Raw genomic sequence first — 20,105 nt, 5'->3', positions numbered from 1 at the left:
TTATATTTGATGAACCATGTATGGGAATCAGGTCGTACATACAAAAAGTTATACCAAGCTGCTTCATAATCATAATAATTGTAGGTCTGTGGCCTATGCTGTCTGGATAACACAATCGGGTGTGAAGATGATCAACTTTCCATTCAAATGGGCTAATAATTTTGTTTATCGTGAACTTTGAATATTGGATGTTGTTTCGGTCAGATGCATCCTTTAAGTGATGTTCAATTGTTATGGATCCTGTATCAATCAGGATAAATTCATAATATCTCCTAGCCTTGATAGGATCATTTGTTTCAATATAATCTTTGTTGGTGTAACAAGGTTTGAGCAAATCCTCAACCTTCCAATTTTCGTAACGTTTGTCCAAAGCCATGATAGGAAATCTTGCTTTTTCAACAATGGCAAATTCTTCTGGAGAAGCCTTTTTTTTTTTTTTTTCCTTTTTTGAAGGAGTGTTAGGACTAACTGCTTGGGCGAAAGACTCTGGGGTCTTCATTTCATAACAGTCGCTAGTCTGTATAGTACCTGCGGTTGAGCTTGTAGACTATGTTGCACGGACTCTTCAAAAATATTGTCGGGTGCGTGTCGGATATTCCAAAAGTAGTGCATTTCTGGAGAATCCGACACGGGTGCGGCAACGAAAGTGAAGAGTCCGCGCAACTTAGCTTGTAGAAGGTCTCTGCATCTTCTGGAATGGTGATTGTGGTGGTTCTATTTGAGCAATAGATCCGAGAATGGTTAATTTTTGTTGGCTTGTAATTGGTCCTGTAGGCCTCATGGGCCTGGCTAGGATGGGGAATTCAGCTAGAGCCGAATACTTGTAATTGATTTTCTGTTGAAAGGGGGGTTTTGAGGTTCCTGGCCTCGTGGTTACCCTGTAAAAATTCCCTTGTAAGAAAATATGGTAAAGAGTTTGATTCTCCTTTAATAAATTTAATTTCAAAATCAAAACTGTATAATAAAGCTTGCCATCTGACGAAGAATTTTTTTGAAACAAGATTTTTAACATCTTTTTGTAAAATCTCTTTAGCTGATTTGCAATCAACTCTTAGTAAAAAGTTTTTGTTTATTAAATCATCTTGGAATTTTGTAATACATAGTACTATCGATAAAATTTCTTTTTTGACTGTACTACAAGTTTTTTGTGCAGAATTCCAGATTCCTGAGGTAAAACGAACTAATTGTTCTGAAGACTCTAGAGAGACTCTTTGTTTGAGAGAATTCCACAGTATTCTCCATTTTAAGCATCGGTTTCTACTATCATAAAAGCATCTAGATTTGGAATACCTAGACATGGAAGTTTTTTGACAATAGTCTTGATTTTTCTTACTGTTTTTGTTTGGTCTAGACTCCATGGAACTGGATTCTTCCTGAGACGCTTGTAAAGGGGTTCACAGATTTTCCTAATGTTTGGGATAAAGTCTGTAACATAATTAAGACTTCCTAAGAATCTTTGTAATTGGGTTTTGTCAGAAATTTCATCTGGAAATTTTGAAGAGAATTCTATTGCTCTACAAATGGGTTTATAGGTGTCTTGGTATAAGTCATGTCCAAAAGATCTAATTGTTGTTTGAAACAATTTTATCTTTTTAGCGCTTACAACTAAACCATTATGCTTAACAAATTTAAAGAAAGTGTTTAGATGTTTAAAATGAGAATCTATATCCTCAGAAAATATTAATACATCATCTATGTATACTATAGACGTGCTACTATAAGGATTAAAAATATTATTCATAATGTTCTGAAATTCAGGCGGGGCATTTTTTAACCCAAAAGGCATAACGTTCCATTCATATTGTCCAAAGGGGACATTGAATGCAGTTTTATACTTATCTTTTTCAGCAATTTGTATTTGCCAAAATCCTGATTTCATATCAAACTTACTACAGATATTTGCTTTGTAAGTTCTTTTTAACAAGTCTCTTTTATTAGGTATCGGGTACCTAATCTATTGTAACACTTTGTTTAATGGTTTATAGTTTATAACTAATCTAGGAGATCCTCTTTCTTTTTCGGCATTTTTGTTTACCATAAAATGCTAAACAACTCCAAGGAGATCTGGAAGGTCTTATTATCTTTTTTAGTAATGGATCATTTATTTCATTTTTACAAGTTTCCATTAATTCATGGTTCATTTGTATTGGCCTTGCCTTTGTAGGGATGGCCTGTTCCTTAAAATCTCCAATGTATGGAAGTTCAACTATGTGCCGCTCAAAAAAAAAAAAAAAAAAAATCAATCTTCCTAACCCTACTTCCCTAACGTTATTGAATTTTACAGAATTAAGACCTCCATCTCATGATAACTAATAATTTCATGGATCCTTCCCTTTTATCAAGGACACATTGGTGCATCAGCCAGATGCACTACACTATCAAGGTTGTATAGCTGGTTGACAAGTTATATATAGGTCCACAAATGTGTCTTGCCCGGATGTCTAATGCATCATTCAACATTCATAAAAATTCCCCAAGGTAATTTTATATGACCTAGATAAATCTGGACTCCACGAGATTTTAACCGCTAGACATATCTCCAGGTTCTCTATGAACTTTAGCTACTCACAATATGCAATGTTCTAGATTTCACTTAAAATGAAGACTTCATAATCAAGAATTCCTACTTTAAAGAGGAAAAGGACAATTACAGAGTCGTCTACAGATAGCTATCTACCTATCTATCTGAAAAATGCAACTGAAATGATCAAGTACAAGATGAATAACTGCAATATTGCACTGGTCATGGTAAAGGAACACTTTCAAGGTTTCCTCTCAATCTAGTTTTATATTCTAAAGGCATTAAAAATATTATTTTCTAAATGAATTAATTAATTTAATTACAAAATTTGGTTGACTTTGGCACTCAAGAATTGGAATAGCATGGATTCGGATTGAAAAAGTAAGATAAGATTCCTGACAATTGCTAAACCAACCATAATTCACCCGGAAAAAGTGGGAGTCGACTACATTACTATGACCTAAAAGATAGAAATTTACCATTTTCATCCAAGGCGATGAGTAATGTCAAATCATCACTAGGATTAGCTTGACCCACATGCTGATAAAGCGGACCGACAGGGATGATTGATCCACCACGCAAATATAGTGCAGGTAAATCCTAAAAATTTGAAAGAAATAAGAACAAAGATAATCAAAAGCAAATTAAAATAGTGATAATGTGAGTGCTAAATCCAGTTCCCAAGTATAAATACCGGATGTGAATCATCAAAATCAAAACTCAACCAAATGCCTCTTGGTAGTTTGTGATGAACTGTACCCAATTCCTCATCACGCTGAGTGCTGCTCAAGTACAACATGAGTTAGTATATGCATGCACATGACAGATCAAACCATCCACACTGATCCAGAAATAAGAAAATAAACAGTCAACTGAAGTAAATATGGATTAGGTTAGGCTAAATGAACCAACTTTCTCCATCTAAAGTCTCAATTCTCAACTGCATCATAAAGAATCTGTAGATTTTTAGCAAGAAGAAAGGGCTTCTTGTATTTCTGAATGAATATACAATCCATAAGAATGGGTACTTATACATGAGTTCTAAGACTAAATAAGGAAAGACAATATTACATAATCTATTCCTAATCATTTACATCAATACAATATATTCCTAAAATAAAGCTATCAATCTTAATCATCAATATCAAATCAACATCTCAATCTTAATCATTAATGCCAAATCAACACTCCCCTCAAGTTGGTGCAAAGATGTCGCACATGCCCAACTTGCAAACCAAATATGAAAATTCCGTTTGTTGAGGCCTTTAGTAAACACATCAGCTAGTTGTTTTTCTGATGACACGTGGAATAAACTCAAGACACCACCCGTGACTTTTTCTTTGATGAAGTGTCGATCAATTTCAACGTGCTTTGTTCGGTCATGCTGGACTGGATTTCGAGCTATACTGATTGCAGCCTTGTTGTCACAATACAAGGAAAGTTTCCTTTTTTCAGACAATCTCAATTCTTCTAGTAACTTTTGTAACCACAAAAGTTCGCAAACACCCTGGGCCATAGCTCTATATTCTGCCTCCGCACTTGATCTAGCAACTACACTTTGCTTCTTGCTTCTCCAAGTGACCAAGTTTCCTCCTACGAGTGTACAGTAACCGGATGTAGACCTTCTGTCATCTAAAGATCCAGCCCAATCTGCATCGGTAAAGGCTTCTATTTGGAGGTGACCATGTCTGGAGTAAAGTAGACCTTTTCCTGGAGCAGACTTCAGATACCGCAAAATGTGAAAGACAGCTTGCATATGAGGATCTCGAGGATCATGCATAAACTGACTCACTAGGCTGACTGAATAGGCTATGTCTGGTCTAGTGTGAGAGAGATAAATGAGTCTTCCAACCAGCCTCGATATCTCTCTTTATACCGACTTTCAACTCCGCTTTGTAGTTTGTGATTGCTTTCAATGGGTGATTTCATTGGTTTGCAACTGTCATACTCGTTTCTTTCAAGAGATCCGAATATACTTTTCTTTGAGAAATAAAGATTCCTCTTTTGATCTAGCACTTCAATTCCCAAGAAGCAATTTTCCTAGATCCTTGATCTCAAATTCCCCGTGCCAACAACTTCTTCAATCGGGTCATCTCCTCTTTGTCATCTCCTGTCATTACTATGTCATCAACATAAACTATGAGAAGAGTGAGTTTCCTTTAAATGTCTTATAAAAGGGTGTGATCCGCATTGCTTTTGTTGGTAACCAAAGGAGATCATTGCTTTGTCAAACCAAGCTACAGGAGATTGCTTCAATCCGTACAAGGCTTTCTTCTTCCCGCATACCTTTCCTTGACTTTGTTCGATACCAAAACCGGGAGGAATCTCCATGTACACCTCTTCTTCTAAGTCTCCATGAAGAAATGCATTCTTCACATCAAAATGCAAGTCCCGGTCCAAGATTAGCCGCACAAGATAGAAGAATTCTAATAGTATTCATTTTTGCAACAAGAGCAAATGTCCTCGATAATCCACTCCGAGTGAATCCTTTAGCCACCAATCTTGCTTTGAACCTTTCAATGGAACCATCACTTTATGTTTTAAAGTGAAGACAGATTTGCAACCAACCAACTTCTTCGGTGGTGATGCGACAAGTTCCCAAGTCTCATTCTTTGATAAGGCCTTCATTTCTTCCATCATAGCTTGCTTCCACTTAGAATCGCAAAAGCTTCCCTCCGATTACGGGGAATAGACACGAAGAAATAGATGTCTATAGGGCGATAAAGAATTATAGGAAACAAAGTTAGATAAAGGGTGTATAGTGCAAGATCTGACTCCTTTCCTGTGTGAAGCAATAGGCAAATCTAACTCGTTAGGAAGTATAGATAACTCACCAGAAGAAGAAGGTTCGGCTTCCGGAGTTGCGTGATGGCTTCTTCACGCTCTATTTCTCTCGAGTAAGTTATCAAATCGAGGCCTATGGTCTCCCCCGAATTCTTTCTCAATTTCACTTTCTCTTATGGCGTAGTTTCAACAAGGTCTCTTGAATTCTTTCTCCAACTTCACTTTCCCTTGTGGCAGTAGTTTCAACAATAGAACTAGGAAAAACCATCTCTTCTTCCTTATAATTCTCCCCCTGAAGAGGTGATGGTGTAGTACTGAAATAGGGCTCAGATTCCCGAAAGGTAACATCCATACTGACAAATCTCCTAGAAGGACCGATAACATTTGTACCCTTTTTGTGTTGGAGAATACCCAATAAAGACACATTTAAGAGCTCTAGGTTCAAGTTTCCTAGAGTTCCTAGCGTGAACAAAGCAAACACACCCAAATATCTTTGGAGGAAAGATAGTCATTTTTACCCTTTAAAGCTTCTAAAGGACTCGAAAATTAAGAGTTTTAAGTGGCATTCTATTGATGAGGTAGGCGGTACTAGAATGGCATTCTAGATTCATGGTAAACAAAAGGGATCTTGCTACTTCTAACAAATGCCTATTTTTTCTTTCAAAGAACCCCATTTTGGCACTAGTATAAGGTTGACTAGTTTGATGGATTATCCCAAAAGACTCAAGTAAGCTCCAAAGTTTTATCCATGTATTCGTGCCATTGTCGATTCGAAATATCTTTATCTTAGCCTCAAACCGAGTACAAATCATCTTATGAAATGACTTAAAACAGGAGAAAACTTCACTTTTGGCTTTTAACAGATATACCCATGTCATTCTAGTGCAACAATCGATAAAAGTAACAAAACATCGACTACCAGACAAAGAAAGTATTTGAGTAGGACCCCAGACATCAGAATGAATAGTCAAAAAGGGAATTGTGCTTTTATTGTCTGTCAGAGGATAAGAGTTTTTAGTGTGCTTGGCAAGACAAAAGATTCAAACTCAGTTCTAGAAAATAAACCAGGGTATAACTTTTTTAAAGCAAAAAAAGATGGGTGTCCCAACCGTCTATGCCCTTTGTATTATTTCTCGGTTGACATCCTTATTTCCTACAAAAAAGGCGACCGAGTCTCGAGTTCCATCGATCAAATATAAGCCATCATTTTCAATCTTCTTGTATTTAAGGCTTCAAAAACACAATAATCGGGAAAGAATCGTCTGTTTAGTTCTTTGGTGATAGCGCTAAGGATAATAGGTTAATAGGAAAATCGGGCACATGAAGAATGGATGATAAGTTAAAAGACCATGTTCCGGAGACGAGGGGTTAGGGAGATTATGGCTATTCGCATAATCCCCTTTGGGACTAGGAGAGTAATTTTGAAGGCCTTTAGAAGAGCTTGTCATGTGTCTATTCGCACCGTAATCAATAATCCAACAATTAAGTTGAGCATTAAAAGCAATACTGTTGCACACATAATTGGGGCTATTAACACTAGAAGAGTCAAGTTTGTTCGAGAAGACGGCGAAGATGTTGAACTTCATCCTGAGACAAAGTCTCTCCAGAAATAGTGTCACCCATATTATCTGGATGGAAAGGGTTAGAATAGGCCTACGACCCGAGAACTGGAAAAAAAAATTCCAGAAAAAAATCGCCGGAAAGTTGGCTGCCACGCCGGAATCCTAATTCGGTGATCGGAAAAAAAATCAAACCGATAGAGATAGGCTTAGAATGTTCCAGCGACCCCAACAGAGAAAAATAATCCAGATTTTTGTGCGGACAGCCACAAAGAGAGAGAAAAACTCGACCTCTTTGATAAAACACGGAACCACCCTAGTGCTGCGAGGAGAAAACTCACCTCAAAAAAGGCAGCAATGGCTCTGATACCATGTAGATTTTTAGCAAGAAGAAAGGGCTTTTGTATTTACGAATGAATATACAATCCATAAGAATGGGTACTTATACATGAGTTCTAAGACTAAATAAGGAAAGACAATATTACATAATCTATTCCTAATCATTTACATCAATACAATATATTCCTAAAATAAAGCTATCAATCTTAATCATCAATATCAAATCAACATCTCAATCTTAATCATTAATGCCAAATCAACAGAATCATTGGTCAGAAATATCTCCTTCACACTTCTAGATCAGTCATCTCTATGCACGCCAATTGCCTAGTGAATATGCAGGTTCTTGAAGAAGGTCATTTGGGAAGTGAAATACGAAGATTACTCCATTTGATCATTGGATGATAAGCAAATCTTTGAAAGCAATGTTCACAAAATATCAACAGACCGTGCTGCTTAGACAAGGATCTTGTGGCCATATTGTATGGAGATCATTGTATAGTCAAGGTGGTGTAAGGTACCTAGCAGTCTTATTTTGAGACAAAATCCAACCAGAAGCACGAAAGAAAGAGGTTTTGCATGATAACATTTTTATTGTCTCTAAAACCTGACACCAAAAACTTGGCAAGTCATAAAAGAAATAATCTGTTAGGGTTACGGTTATTAGAGCAAAAAGAAGACCACAATAGCCTGCATTATTATCGGATGTCTCTGAAGGGACACAATAGCCTGTATTAAGACAACATAGCCGAATATGTAATATCCTAACTGTTTTCTAACCATAATATAAGCCTTCTTTTTTCTCTCTTCTGACTGATTTTTTTTTTTTGATAAGGCTCTTCTGACTAGTATTTACGTAGCCACTTACTGGAACAAGCAAAACATAGTGATTTGCCCTTAATCTATATGCTTAATCTTTTCTCATCTCATGGAAACAACAGTTCTCAATGAAGTTGACTGATAGAGTTTGAGGAAGCTTAGCAATGGGTATATTATAGAACGCAAACCAAGGAAACCACCTACGCAGAGTTCAACAATCACCTACTATTGCATCTGCGAAGAAAAAGAAGTAAACCTTGCATATATGAGAATTGGTCCCAGCAAAAATGAGTTCTCATATTTCCTTAACTCAGGGTCTTTTGGATCTGCAAGAGTAAGCCACAGATTACTACAAAATTGATGTTGTTCAATTTAACGGTAATAGATTAGATACTACCGATCAGAAAAGGAATCATAAAGAAACAAATGATCCAGAAGAAACCAAATCCTAAATTAGAAATGTCTAATTTGTTATTCTCGGATTAAGTAACTTGCACAAAGTCCAGAACCATAGACCAACTTTCTTTTTTTGGGGCTTTACAGAAAGTAACCGAGAAATTCCTAAACTAATGCCAGCTCAACATTTGAAAATTCCATTCAAATGATTAACGGCAAAACTCCATAAATCCTGTGAAATTTGACTATCTTGTCCAATATCAGCTATGCTTTCATGCATGTACATTGTGGAGCTAAATAAATTTTGAGTTATGAGAAATTTACCAGCAAAAAAGACAGGAGCAGCAACCGGAGTACCCCTCGTGTGTGCCAAGTAAAAGAGCGTGTAAATGTGTGGTAAAAGACGGTAGCGACGCTCCAATGCCAAGCGACAAACTTCCTCGCACTGTTAACATGTAAGGTCCCAATTCAATTCAGAAGTCTTATATACAGACAAGACATAAAAATAGTACACTATTATTCTAATTAGGTATCTTGAAGACGCTTAAAGAAACTAGATTAATTCAGTGTGCACAATTTAGCTATATCCAAGTACATCCAACAACTACAACATACCCAGTGTAATCTCCCAAGTGGGGTCTAGGGAGGGTAGGATGTACGCGGACGTTCCTCTACCTTTGTGGGGTGGAGAGACCACAAAGAGCATGTCAACAGGAAAGAGTGCTATAAGCACAACAATATCAATCATCAACCCAGACTTTAGGAAATGAGGTAACGGGAAACTAAAGTATATGGGGAGCAGAGGGTATATCCACAATCAATTATGTGTCCTCTTTCTTCTTTTGTTTAAGATACCATTCAACTAGACGAAGCAACATATCTCTTGAACAACACCATCTAGAAAGCAATATTTAACTATTCAAACGTACATACAGTTATAAATGCCACTTTTCTCCAAGAACCAACATACCATGCTTGCATCAGAAGAGGAAGAACTCATGCAAATAAAAAGGCTATTTTACCCTTGTCATAGAAAGTATCAACATTTATTTATTGTATATCAAATCAGTTAGGGTGATTTTACGGATTTGTATCTCCAGAGTGAATAATAGGGATTTGTACCTCTAGAGTGAGAGTTATTTGTATATTTAATTACTTAGAAGTTCTATAAAACAATTTCCTATAGATATGTGAGAAAATTGTAATCATCCATGCAATCAAATGCGAAGCGGAATCACATTGTTATCTAGGGCATACGTGTGAACTACTATTGTATCATTGTCATGAGACTGGTCTTATAAAATCTACATGTTTGAAGCTTCAGAATAAGGATCAAGAGTATCTGAGACAGTTATTGCTGAAAGGACTCAGTTAACCATTGAAAATACAACAGGTATTTAGAGAGTCACACGCTTGTGGAAATGAATGAGCATAACTTGAAAAATCAAACTCCAAGGGACCACGTTACCCTCTGAAACATATGCAAAACTTTTATATTTGACATAATCAGATGGGATCTTTCAGACCAAACCACAGGATATGACATGGTTAAATTAGTCATTTGACTAAACAAAACTTGCAAAATTGTTGACTACAATAGAAAAGAGTAAACCTCTTCCCCAAATGACCAAGGCTCGTGATCATTTGTGTCAGCCTCCGAATGTGCACGACAAAAGGGAAATAGGGAACCAACACCCATCCACCTCCCAAACATCCGAGGAGTTGCATTTCCAGCAAAGCCACCTATATCTGGTCCTGTAAGTGGTTGACCACTGAGCCCCTGAATATAAAGTTGCCTCATCAGACGAGTGCAATGCAACAACCCATTACAATGTGAAATCAAACTGATACATTTGTTTCCACACCTGTTACTTATAAAGGAAACATACATAACACATATGTACAACTTAATTATCACGCGGAGTGAACCTATATAGAACAGACATTTCTTGTAAGAAGATTTTTTTAATTTTTTTTTTTGTTGGACAAGGTAATAGACTGTGTATATTAAATCATCAGCACAGAAGTGTTGGAAACCAAAATTTTTATCCAAAAGAGTGAAAACCAGAAGACAAACACTAAATCCTATCTCATCTTACAAGGATCCTAGGATGTCTACAATAGAAACTGGGTCATCTATATACCCTGAACTACACCAATAACAAAAACTTAGAATGCAGTTCATTTTTATCCTTTGCAAAGAACTACTATTGCCTTCAAAGCACCTAGAGTATCTCTCTTTCCAAATAGTCCACCATATTACTGCTGGACAATTTTCCATCTGTCTCTGTTAGTGCTACCAACACCCTCAGGATTCCAGCTTGCTAAATTATACATTCTACAGAGTTTCTGGAACCTGAGGGTATTGGTTATCCATAAGGACTTGTAAAAGAAATGGGTAACCAACGTTTGACTTTCTAATTTGGCTAATCATGAATGCACCTCACAAGTTGCACAGACAACTACATCTATGAGCTGCTAGAACAAAACCTCCAAAAGTTTTCAGTTGCCTATTAGAAATAAAATAATTTAAAAGGGAAAAGCCTGCAGCTGACATAAACTTAGAGACATAGGTGATTATACTTAGCTACTAACCAGTTGAAGAACCATCGGGATACTCATCTGCAAGTGCTCCCATGTAGAAAGGTTATCCCCTGTCCATGTAGCAGCATACCTCTGGCTACCCACAAACCCAGCCCGTGTGAGAACAAAAGGGCGTTTATTTCCATTAGCTAGCTTCATTCCTTCATAGGTTGATCTTGCCATGAGCATGCCATAAACCTGAAAAGGAAGACAAGTCACTTTATAAGCATATGACATTATTAAGGAAAAGGGGCAGGGGTATCCATAAGCAAGCACACCAGTTGAGATCTCTCTCAGAACTTTTATAATGTTTTCACATCCAAACTTATAGAAAGCTACAACAGGATAAGTAGGCATACATTGTGATAGTACGAATGATTCTGGGAACCTCCAAATTCAGCATCTCCCCTGTGAATATTGCTCTCCGGCATCGTCTTCGTTACTGTCTGCAACAGAAAAGACTCAGATGAAAAAGAGCAGTGCAACATTGTAAGTTTTCTGAAGTTCTATAGTCCACCTTAAAAATAGCCGGTTCATTCATGTCATTCCATATACCATCCACACCATTGGAAATGAAATCTTTAACTAGGTTAGCCCACCATGATCGGGCTTTCGATTGAGTGAAATCCGGAAACACACAAGGCCCAGGCCACACGTCACCTAAAGATGGAGATAAAAATATGACAAATCTGAAAATGTAGACAAACTATAATAAAGGTATAAACTGCAGGATAAACAAATACCAATATAAGGCCTGCCATCTGCTGTTTGAACCCATACATCTGCTTCAGAACCACTATCATAAACAAAGTATCCCTTTTCAGACTTAATCCCAGGATCAAGCATCCAGATTGCTTTGAAACCTGATTGATGAAGTTCTTCCACAAGGGACTTTGGATCTGGAAAACGCTCCTGACAACATGTCCATAAATTTTTATAGGATGTGTCAACTTTGACATAGGTAAACAGGAAACAATCACCTTAGTTATCATAACTAGATAAAAATGATAAGGAGGTGACAAAAGCTAATGCCAATGAAGCACAATCTGTTTAAGATCAGATACAAAAGCAAACATTTCCGAACATCAAACACTGTCTAAAAATATTTTTGATAAGGACACTATAAAATTCATAAAGTATGTATAATTTTGAATATTAATGTTGCAAAAAGAAGTGCAAAGAATGAAGAAGGGGAGAGAAGCATCCAACTGTAAACTTCCCGAATAAGTTAAATTCTCAAAAATGTTATACTTTCCAGTGGAGATGAAATTTTTGATAATTGTCTGATAAATAGATCATTGAATTGGACTAACTGGCTTTAGAATCAACGATATCAGGATAAAATAGAAAGCTCGTGCCTTTTCAAAAGTAAAACATCGAAAACCGTTCATATAGTCTATGTCCATCCATATGACATCACAAGGAATCTTCTTCTCCCGAAAGGTCCTTGCAATCTGCATGAAGTAACAACACACAATGAAATATAAGATTAGAAGGCCAGATGCATACCTATCAGACCTACTAAAATAAGGGCAAAAAGCAAATTTTTTGTAAGTGGAGGACAAGAACAGACAAATGAAACCAAGCTTTGAAATAAGGACAAAAGTAAAGCTTGTATAATCAAATCTTAGATTCTCCCCTATGCCCCCCACCCCACCCCACCCCCAACCCCAGTACACAGACAAAAAAATCAAACCACATTAATGGAGGGAAAATGAAGAGGATAAGAAAATTAGCAATCGGTGGCAAAGGAAGAGAGACGAAAGAAAGAAAAGAAGAAGGTAAAGTGGATCAAGGTAGCCAGAGCAAAGTGAGAAAGTAAATAAAAATGCAAAGCAAGCACCATGAGGAGAGTAAAAGACTATTTCACATAAAGAAATGACCATACCTCTCGAACACGAGCATCAGGCACATAGCTCCATCGGCATTGGTGATAACCCAAGGACCACTTTGGAGGCATAAACACAGTTCCTGAGTTCAAATTACTGTAACTGTTTACTTCAACAAAGTACAAAAAATAGGAAAGTGAAAATTCTGTGCTGGATGGGAGGAGGAATAGAACAAGGATTTTCAAATTAGAAGAGTCTTTATTTTGAGCTTAATTATCCACAAGAAAGAAGCAATAGTCTTAAAAGAACTTCTCATTACATGAGATGCACCAAAAACCATTTAAAAAAATGCAGTGAGTTATTATCTAAAAAAAATGAGACATCCTGAGGTGGTATGGAGAAAGCAGCAACAGAATGAAAATATAAGTTTATTAAAATCACATTACATAAGAAGCATCACAAACCATGTGAACAACTCTGTCAAACAGAATTCAATTGCTTTATAATTATCTTAGACTGAGACCTGCAAGTTGGACTTTCTATACTTATTTATGAAGTCCAAATGAAAGTCATAAGAGCCAAAGTGAAAGATACCTCTCCTGGCCACTACTTTCTATTCAGAAATGAAAAATCATTTTAAAGAGGATCTTGCATATCACTAACAAAACGAAGCATAATAGTGCAGAAACTTACCGATTGCATGAGAGAGAGACACGAGAACATCAGTTGGTGAAGGAAATGGGCCAAATGTAATAACAGGATAGGATTGTCGACTGATAAATTTTATACTGGATTCTTGTCGCAAGTCAATCTGCTCAAGTGACAACAATCATTCAGTGACACATCAATTGTAGCTTAGTAAAGATTATGTGAGTAGATACAAATACATACATACACAGAAAGACAGACACAAAACAAATGTAAGTGCTTGAATGGGTGTAGGAACTAGAGTAGCTATACCTCACAGCGATTTTGTGTATCTGCCAGAACTCCAAGTGTCTCTCCGCCGGGAAGAACAGCAAGCACCCATGGGTGTGATTGATACAAGGAGGTCGTTCCAGGACCATAACCCCATGCATCAGTATTCCATGTCAAAATCTGAAAATAACAAAATTAAATTTGCAGGTGTTTTAACTCCACGGTCTTTCAACTCTGTTAACCACTTTCATCTTGTGATTTTCTCTTGGAAGGTCAACTTTCTTGGGATTCATAGGTCTTTCTTCTTCTTATTTTCTGGTCTTCATAGGTCTTTCTTATTATGCTTTATTCCCATCAGTAAAGGGACCAAAAGGGACCAAAATCATCAAAAATAAATGCACTTATTTGATTTATGTTTTATCAACCTTCTTTAATTTGGCAAAGCACTAAATCATCAAAAATAAATGCACTTATTTGATTTATGTTTTATCAACCGTCCCAAAATAAAAAATACTGACCAGTTATTAGCAAGCTGTCCACTGCTGATTGTTCACAGCATACGCTCTTTCCAGAAGTTCATTTAATTATCTGTTATAGACTGCAGAGCTTGAACTTCTTTTCGAATTAATTCAAGGACTGTGTTAAAAACGAGTGAAGATCTTCCAAGATGTGAAGTATGTATGGTCTTCCGTTACATATGATCCGACAGTCTTGGTCAAAATACAACTTTCTACACCATAGTCCCTAATGTACATAACAACTCCCTCTGTGTGAGCTTGCTCACATTGCCCTTGTCAAATCCAGATAAAGGAGGACTGTGCTAGCTGCTAGCAGCCAATGTATACTAGCCAATTCACAACGAATCCTCACAATCATGGTCAATGAGGATTCATATAGCAGACCTCAACTTGTTAGATACTGATGCCTAGTTGTTGCTGTTGTTGTATAGTCCCTAATGTACATGTTAAAGAGCGGAGCTACTCTTAGCTTCCGCAGTGAAAGGCTAAAGATTCAAAAAAACAGTTTTTTATTGATATGTCGTGAGATCAGACTGGCAGTATCATCTAAGTTTCATCTTGGAAGTAGTTTTTGACTGGTCTTTATGTTTAGGATAGTTTGTTCTCTATAAGCATAATTTCTTGTAAATCCTTATTCTCATAGCCTATATATAATTCATAAAATATGGAGGAAAGAGAATTAGATAAGGTAGAAGTGCATATAAAGTATAACTTGTTCAACAAAATTGTATTGGAACTCACCCTTTTCCCTGTTCTCTCGAGCTGACCACTAACCTCCCCAGTTCCATAGAATGAGGTACCTGGTGGAAGCTTAATTGAAGTTGAAATAATCTTCATCAGTGACATAGTCAAAACTTTATAATTATTAACATAAAGAGGAGGTGCAGTGAACCACCAGGGTCTGAAAGTGTTACCTCAATTTTAACAATTTGTTGTCCCATGACACATTCAAAAGTAGGAATATATGAAGGAACTTTATGGATAGACATTATTGGTGTCTCCCTAACTTTTGGATCAACAAAGGAAAAACTCGGAAATGCTGCATTTCTATCATCTGCAGAGCAATCAAAACGAACGACTCCTTCCTCCAAAATAGGTTCGAAAATCATGTTCCCGGTTCTGACATCTGAAGTTGCAGTGCTACCGTCAATTCCAGCCATCTTCGACACAACAAAACTTGCACCAGTAGACCTCTTATTAACGCTCTTCCCTCTGCATCCGAAATAGTAGAATCACACATTTATCACAAAACATGTCTTTCATAGATGATCATGCAATAATTCTCGCAGGAAAACATATTTATCAAGCAAAATTTCAATCCAGTCAACTCAAGAAGTAAATTTGATTACTGGAGTAAAAATAATATCTATCCAATCATGAGACTCAACAACTCAATTGAAACACTGGAACCAATGAAATTCAAGAAAATTGTACCACTAAAGTACACAACTTTCTAAGAAATGCAATCCAAAGATTTCAATAGCAATTCAATCAAGAAAAAATTCAAGTATCACTACACAAACACTTAAAAACCAACCCTGATCAAAATTTAACCAAAATGGATCAAAAAAGATTTAAACTTTAGAGCAAAATTAACCTGATCAAACAATGAAAGCAAGCTGTGCTTGCAGAACTAAGCAGGCTAATACAATGCAAGAACTTTGGTTTCTTCAATGACCCATTTGAAACCCTAACATTGTCAAAGCAAGAAGTAGTGGAGTGACCAAAAATGTGACACTTTGGTGATATAATAATGCTATTTGGAAATTGTAGTTTGTCCATATATGGGTTCCTGAAACAAAACCTCAATAAATTAAGGACAAAACAAAAAAGTTGCAGAAAAAAAAAAAGTGAGTATAATAATACTAGTAGAAAAATATACTCCGTACTACGTCAGTATGAGTTAGCCATATCTAGTGACACTGGTGAAAAAGATCAGAAATAATGTGTGACTTGTTGACAGAATATGATGTTCATAAAAACACAACTTAGTCCAATTATTGAGTTTGAGAAAGTGGAAAGATGTGAGTACATTTTTGGACACGTGGTGCCAGTTTTTTGTCCATTTGTGAAGGCACTTTTCCAGCCATCGGTAAAGTACGTCCATTCTACTAGTATCTTTTAGCCCATCGAGTGAAGTTCTAGTCCTCATACTAATTTCGGATTATTTTTTTTTCCATCCGGTATTTATTACCCTTATTTGAGTCCGGCTAAATTCAGATTGTGCATTGCAGGACTCATTTTTGGGGTTGGCGCTCGAAAAATGAAATTCATTGGTAATTTCGGGAGCTCGAATCCGAAATCTCTGATTATAAATGGAGAGATTCCAACAAATCTCACCATTACCCATGTGGGTTATATCAGTTTCTGTTTCCTTTGATCTGTGAAGAGTTTTAGGGTGGGTAAACAAGTTATATGTAATTATAATTTTAGAATTGTAATATAAGATTAAACAATGATGAGATTATTTAATTGATGTACTTCCATTTGTATATGGTTGATTTATTGAATTAAAAATGAGCTATATGGAATATAATAGGCTTAATGCATATGCAGCCCTCTGAACTTGTCCCTTTTTTTTCATTTTGGCACCTCAACTAAGTTTTATTCCTATTGAATCCCTGAACTCATCCTCAAGTGTGTCTATCAAACACAATCTGACTTACATAGTATTCTATCTTCAATGTAGCAACATGCTAATATATATTCAGATTTAATTATGTCATTTTTTAGCTAAGATTAGCAGCAATTGAGAGGGGAAAAAAGAGTAAGCTCTTAATTAATTTAAGAAAATGAAAGAAAGAAACCGAAACATTCATGACCTAAAGAATAGCTTACCACACATCTAAAATACTAATTTACTTTCATTACCACAATTTATTTTTGCTTCTAATAAAAATCGGATTTAGAGGGTTTGATAGACACACTTGAGAACAAGTTCGGGGGTTAATAATAACAACACTTAGGTACAAAATGAAAAGAAAAAAAAGGGCAAATTTAGGGGGCTGCATATGCTTTAAGCCAATATAATATAAAATGTATGTATTTGGTTTAAATTAGATAAACCTGAAGAAATGGTTACCTTCAATTTTAATCTAGACTTTTTACAAAAGAAAATTAGGAGAGAAGTTTTGGAGAAGATCAAATGTGTCATTTTGTTTTTTTAGTTTCGAAATTAATAATCCCCGGAGTTATTATATTATATTTTATTAATTTCTACTATATATAAACATAGGAAAACTAAACTAAAGGTACTATTCAAGTGTTGAAATTAGAAATGGTGATACCTTTGACGAGCCAAGGTAAAACCCACTTAAAATTTTGATTAAGTTAGATGGGTCTTAAATGTAATTTTTAAAACTTGTTAAAACTGTGCAAAATACGAAAAGACCCACATTATACAACCAGCCCTATGACCCCACTTCTTTCAAAAATCAAAATTGAACTATCTCCTCTCTCCTCTCATCAGTTATTCATCTACCCACAAGGACAACTCCTCTTCTCTTGTTTCGTTGTTGTTGCATGATTTTTACTGCTGCTCAAAGTCTTCAGCATTTTTCTCATCCTTCTCTCTCGTCACTGCTTCTGCAACTTCTCAGGTTTTGTTCTTTCTTCTTCACTACTGTACAGTGGCTTATAAGGTTAGGGTTTTGAAATCAATCACGGTAAATGATGATTTTGGTTAAAGTAGAAAAAGAAGAACACGTGTTTCTCTTCAAAGTTGTTTATGTTGTTGTCTCATGCTTAAGAAACCCTTATTTGATGTATTTGCTTAACATGTTGTGGTTGTGTGTTTGTAAATAGTGTATCTAGTTGTGAAATTTAGGTTTCTTGTTCTCCTTCTAGGATTAAGGAAAAAGGGGCTTGCACTTCTTTTGATTTATTCCAACAACTGAGGAAGTTGTTGCAGCAACTTCAGCACTTGTTTGACAAAAGCAAACAATTGTTGAGGTTGCATGCTTAAAAAACTCTTTTTTGGTGTATTTGTTCAACTTGTTATGGCTGTGTGCCGGTAAATAGCGTACATTGGCACTGATAGATGTTTTTGTTGTTGTTATTGCTCTTGTTGTTCTCGTATAGTTTAGGAAAAGGGACTTGCATTTGTTTTTATTTTTTCCAACAGCTGAAGAAGCTGTTGTAATAGATTCCTCAGTTGTTGTAAAAAATCAAAACAGTTATTGAGGTTGTTGCAACAACTGAAGCAAATGTTGCAACAGATTCCCCACTTGTTAGAAAAAATCAAAACACTTGACGAGGTTGTTGCGGAGGAAATTGTTGCAATTGCTTTATTTTTTTCCAATAGATGAGGAATCTGCTGCAACAACTTCCTCATTTGTTGCAACAACTTCTTCACCTACTGCAACAACTTCATCAGAGTTGCAACAGCTTCCTTAGTTGTTGGGAAAAATTTATTTATTACTTGTTGAATTTGTTTGATCAACTGTTGTAGTTTTTTTCCCTATTTACTTTGAAATGATACACAAATCAATTGAACTTTTATTTGTCTATCTCCTATGTGCAGATAAATGGCTCCAACCAAAAGAAAATGACAGAAATCAACTGTGACATCAAGTAGAGATAGTAAAAACCCTAAGCAAATGAATCTCCAAGTCATTGTTGGCATGATAAATAATCTTCAGACCGAGAGGAGGGCTCAGGCCAAAGAAACCTCTCAAGTAGAAGGGTCTGGAGATGGCAAAAAAGAAAAGTTTGAAGGTGGCCAAGAAGGAAAAGGAGATGTAGATACACAGTCTAAACAGAAACCTCTCGCAAAGTGGAGATGGAGATGAAAATGAAAAGATGAAGAAAAGAAGTTAAAAAAAGTGCGAAGGTGGACCCCCCAAGAAGGAAACCTTACGGCCTAATTACCCCCCTAAACTTGATATAGATACACGCCGACAACCCATGGAGGTGGTCAAACCACGCCCACATGGATTTTTTTGTCCATGTGGCATTTTTTAGAGGATAAAATATATATTTTTTACTTTTTAAGTTCAACAATTATTTGAATGGTAAAAAAAGAACTTAAAAATATTTTGACTATAATTTTTTTATTTGCCTAAAGATAATGATAATGAAGTTATTTTTATATAAATGAAAAAGAAAAAGAACAAATAAAGATGAAGAAAATAAATATTAACAAATATGAAGAAGAAAAAAATAATAAAGTGAAATAAATGCCTACTTGCATGAAAAGAAAAATACACAATATTTTTGTAAACAATACACCGTCTAAACTACATTACCTTTGTTAAAACTTATTTTTATTTGAATAAAATAAATAGAATTTCAAGTTGAAACTTTCAACTAAGTTATTTAGATTTGGATCCGAAAAAAGGAAAAAAAAATACATAGCTGAAATAAACAATCATCATATCAAAAAAGAAAAAAACACAATTGGGATAAAATATGCAATGTATATTAAGAAAAACCAATAACAAATACAATTGGATCAAATAAAATCATTATATATTGATTACAATTAATAGTTGAAAAATTTTAAGCCGATTTTTCGATTTTTCACCCTTCCACGCGCCTAAAGAGAGTGTATCCACGCTCTTTGCTCGTCAGGGGGGTCCAGGCTATCATATTTTCAAGTTCGAGTGGGGGTAATTAGGCCAACGTAAACAATAGGTACACCAAGGTCCTAGCCCATTCTGCCTAAAAATAAAGATGAAAATGAAAAAGATGAAGAAAATAAAGATGAACATGAAGAAGATAAAGTAAGAAGATGCCTACACTCAGTTGAACTCTAAATATGTGACACCCTAGCTTAAGAGGAAAGTTCCACATCGGCAAAACACAGGAGAGATGTTGGGTATATAAGTAAGCAGGCCTT

The 20,105-nt window shown here is 35.9% G+C and overlaps 1 protein-coding gene across 2 annotated transcripts in view; it reads right to left on the bottom strand.

The window, feature by feature from the left end:
- LOC132030047 (uncharacterized) overlaps positions 1-16,305 on the bottom strand; it is a 28,031-nt gene extending 11,726 nt beyond the window's left edge. Inside the window, exons 1-17 of one of the 2 annotated variants that reach the window (XM_059419517.1) lie at positions 16,156-16,305; positions 15,864-16,058; positions 15,181-15,478; positions 15,008-15,076; positions 13,791-13,928; positions 13,524-13,641; positions 12,890-12,972; positions 12,360-12,455; positions 11,745-11,913; positions 11,519-11,661; positions 11,361-11,447; positions 11,014-11,199; positions 10,031-10,198; positions 8,743-8,863; positions 8,279-8,348; positions 3,216-3,303; positions 3,001-3,121 (exon numbers count right to left, since the gene is read on the bottom strand). In XM_059419517.1, coding sequence (XP_059275500.1) covers positions 3,001-3,121; positions 3,216-3,303; positions 8,279-8,348; positions 8,743-8,863; positions 10,031-10,198; positions 11,014-11,199; positions 11,361-11,447; positions 11,519-11,661; positions 11,745-11,913; positions 12,360-12,455; positions 12,890-12,972; positions 13,524-13,641; positions 13,791-13,928; positions 15,008-15,076; positions 15,181-15,478; positions 15,864-16,048 — 2,140 coding nt within the window. In that variant the 5' untranslated portion in view covers positions 16,049-16,058; positions 16,156-16,305. Of the gene's footprint in view, positions 1-3,000; positions 3,122-3,215; positions 3,304-8,278; positions 8,349-8,742; positions 8,864-10,030; positions 10,199-11,013; positions 11,200-11,360; positions 11,448-11,518; positions 11,662-11,744; positions 11,914-12,359; positions 12,456-12,889; positions 12,973-13,523; positions 13,642-13,790; positions 13,929-15,007; positions 15,077-15,180; positions 15,479-15,863; positions 16,059-16,148 lie in introns of both variants that reach the window. The other variant, XM_059419518.1, reaches the window with a different exon arrangement.
- Between the last annotated feature and the right edge of the window lie 3,800 nt (positions 16,306-20,105).

The sequence above is a fragment of the Lycium ferocissimum genome, chromosome 9 (genome assembly GCF_029784015.1).
Source record: "Lycium ferocissimum isolate CSIRO_LF1 chromosome 9, AGI_CSIRO_Lferr_CH_V1, whole genome shotgun sequence".
NCBI classification, from domain to species: Eukaryota; Viridiplantae; Streptophyta; class Magnoliopsida; order Solanales; family Solanaceae; genus Lycium; species Lycium ferocissimum.
Note: the sequence above shows the minus strand (reverse complement) of the source record. Positions and strands in the feature narration are given on the sequence as shown.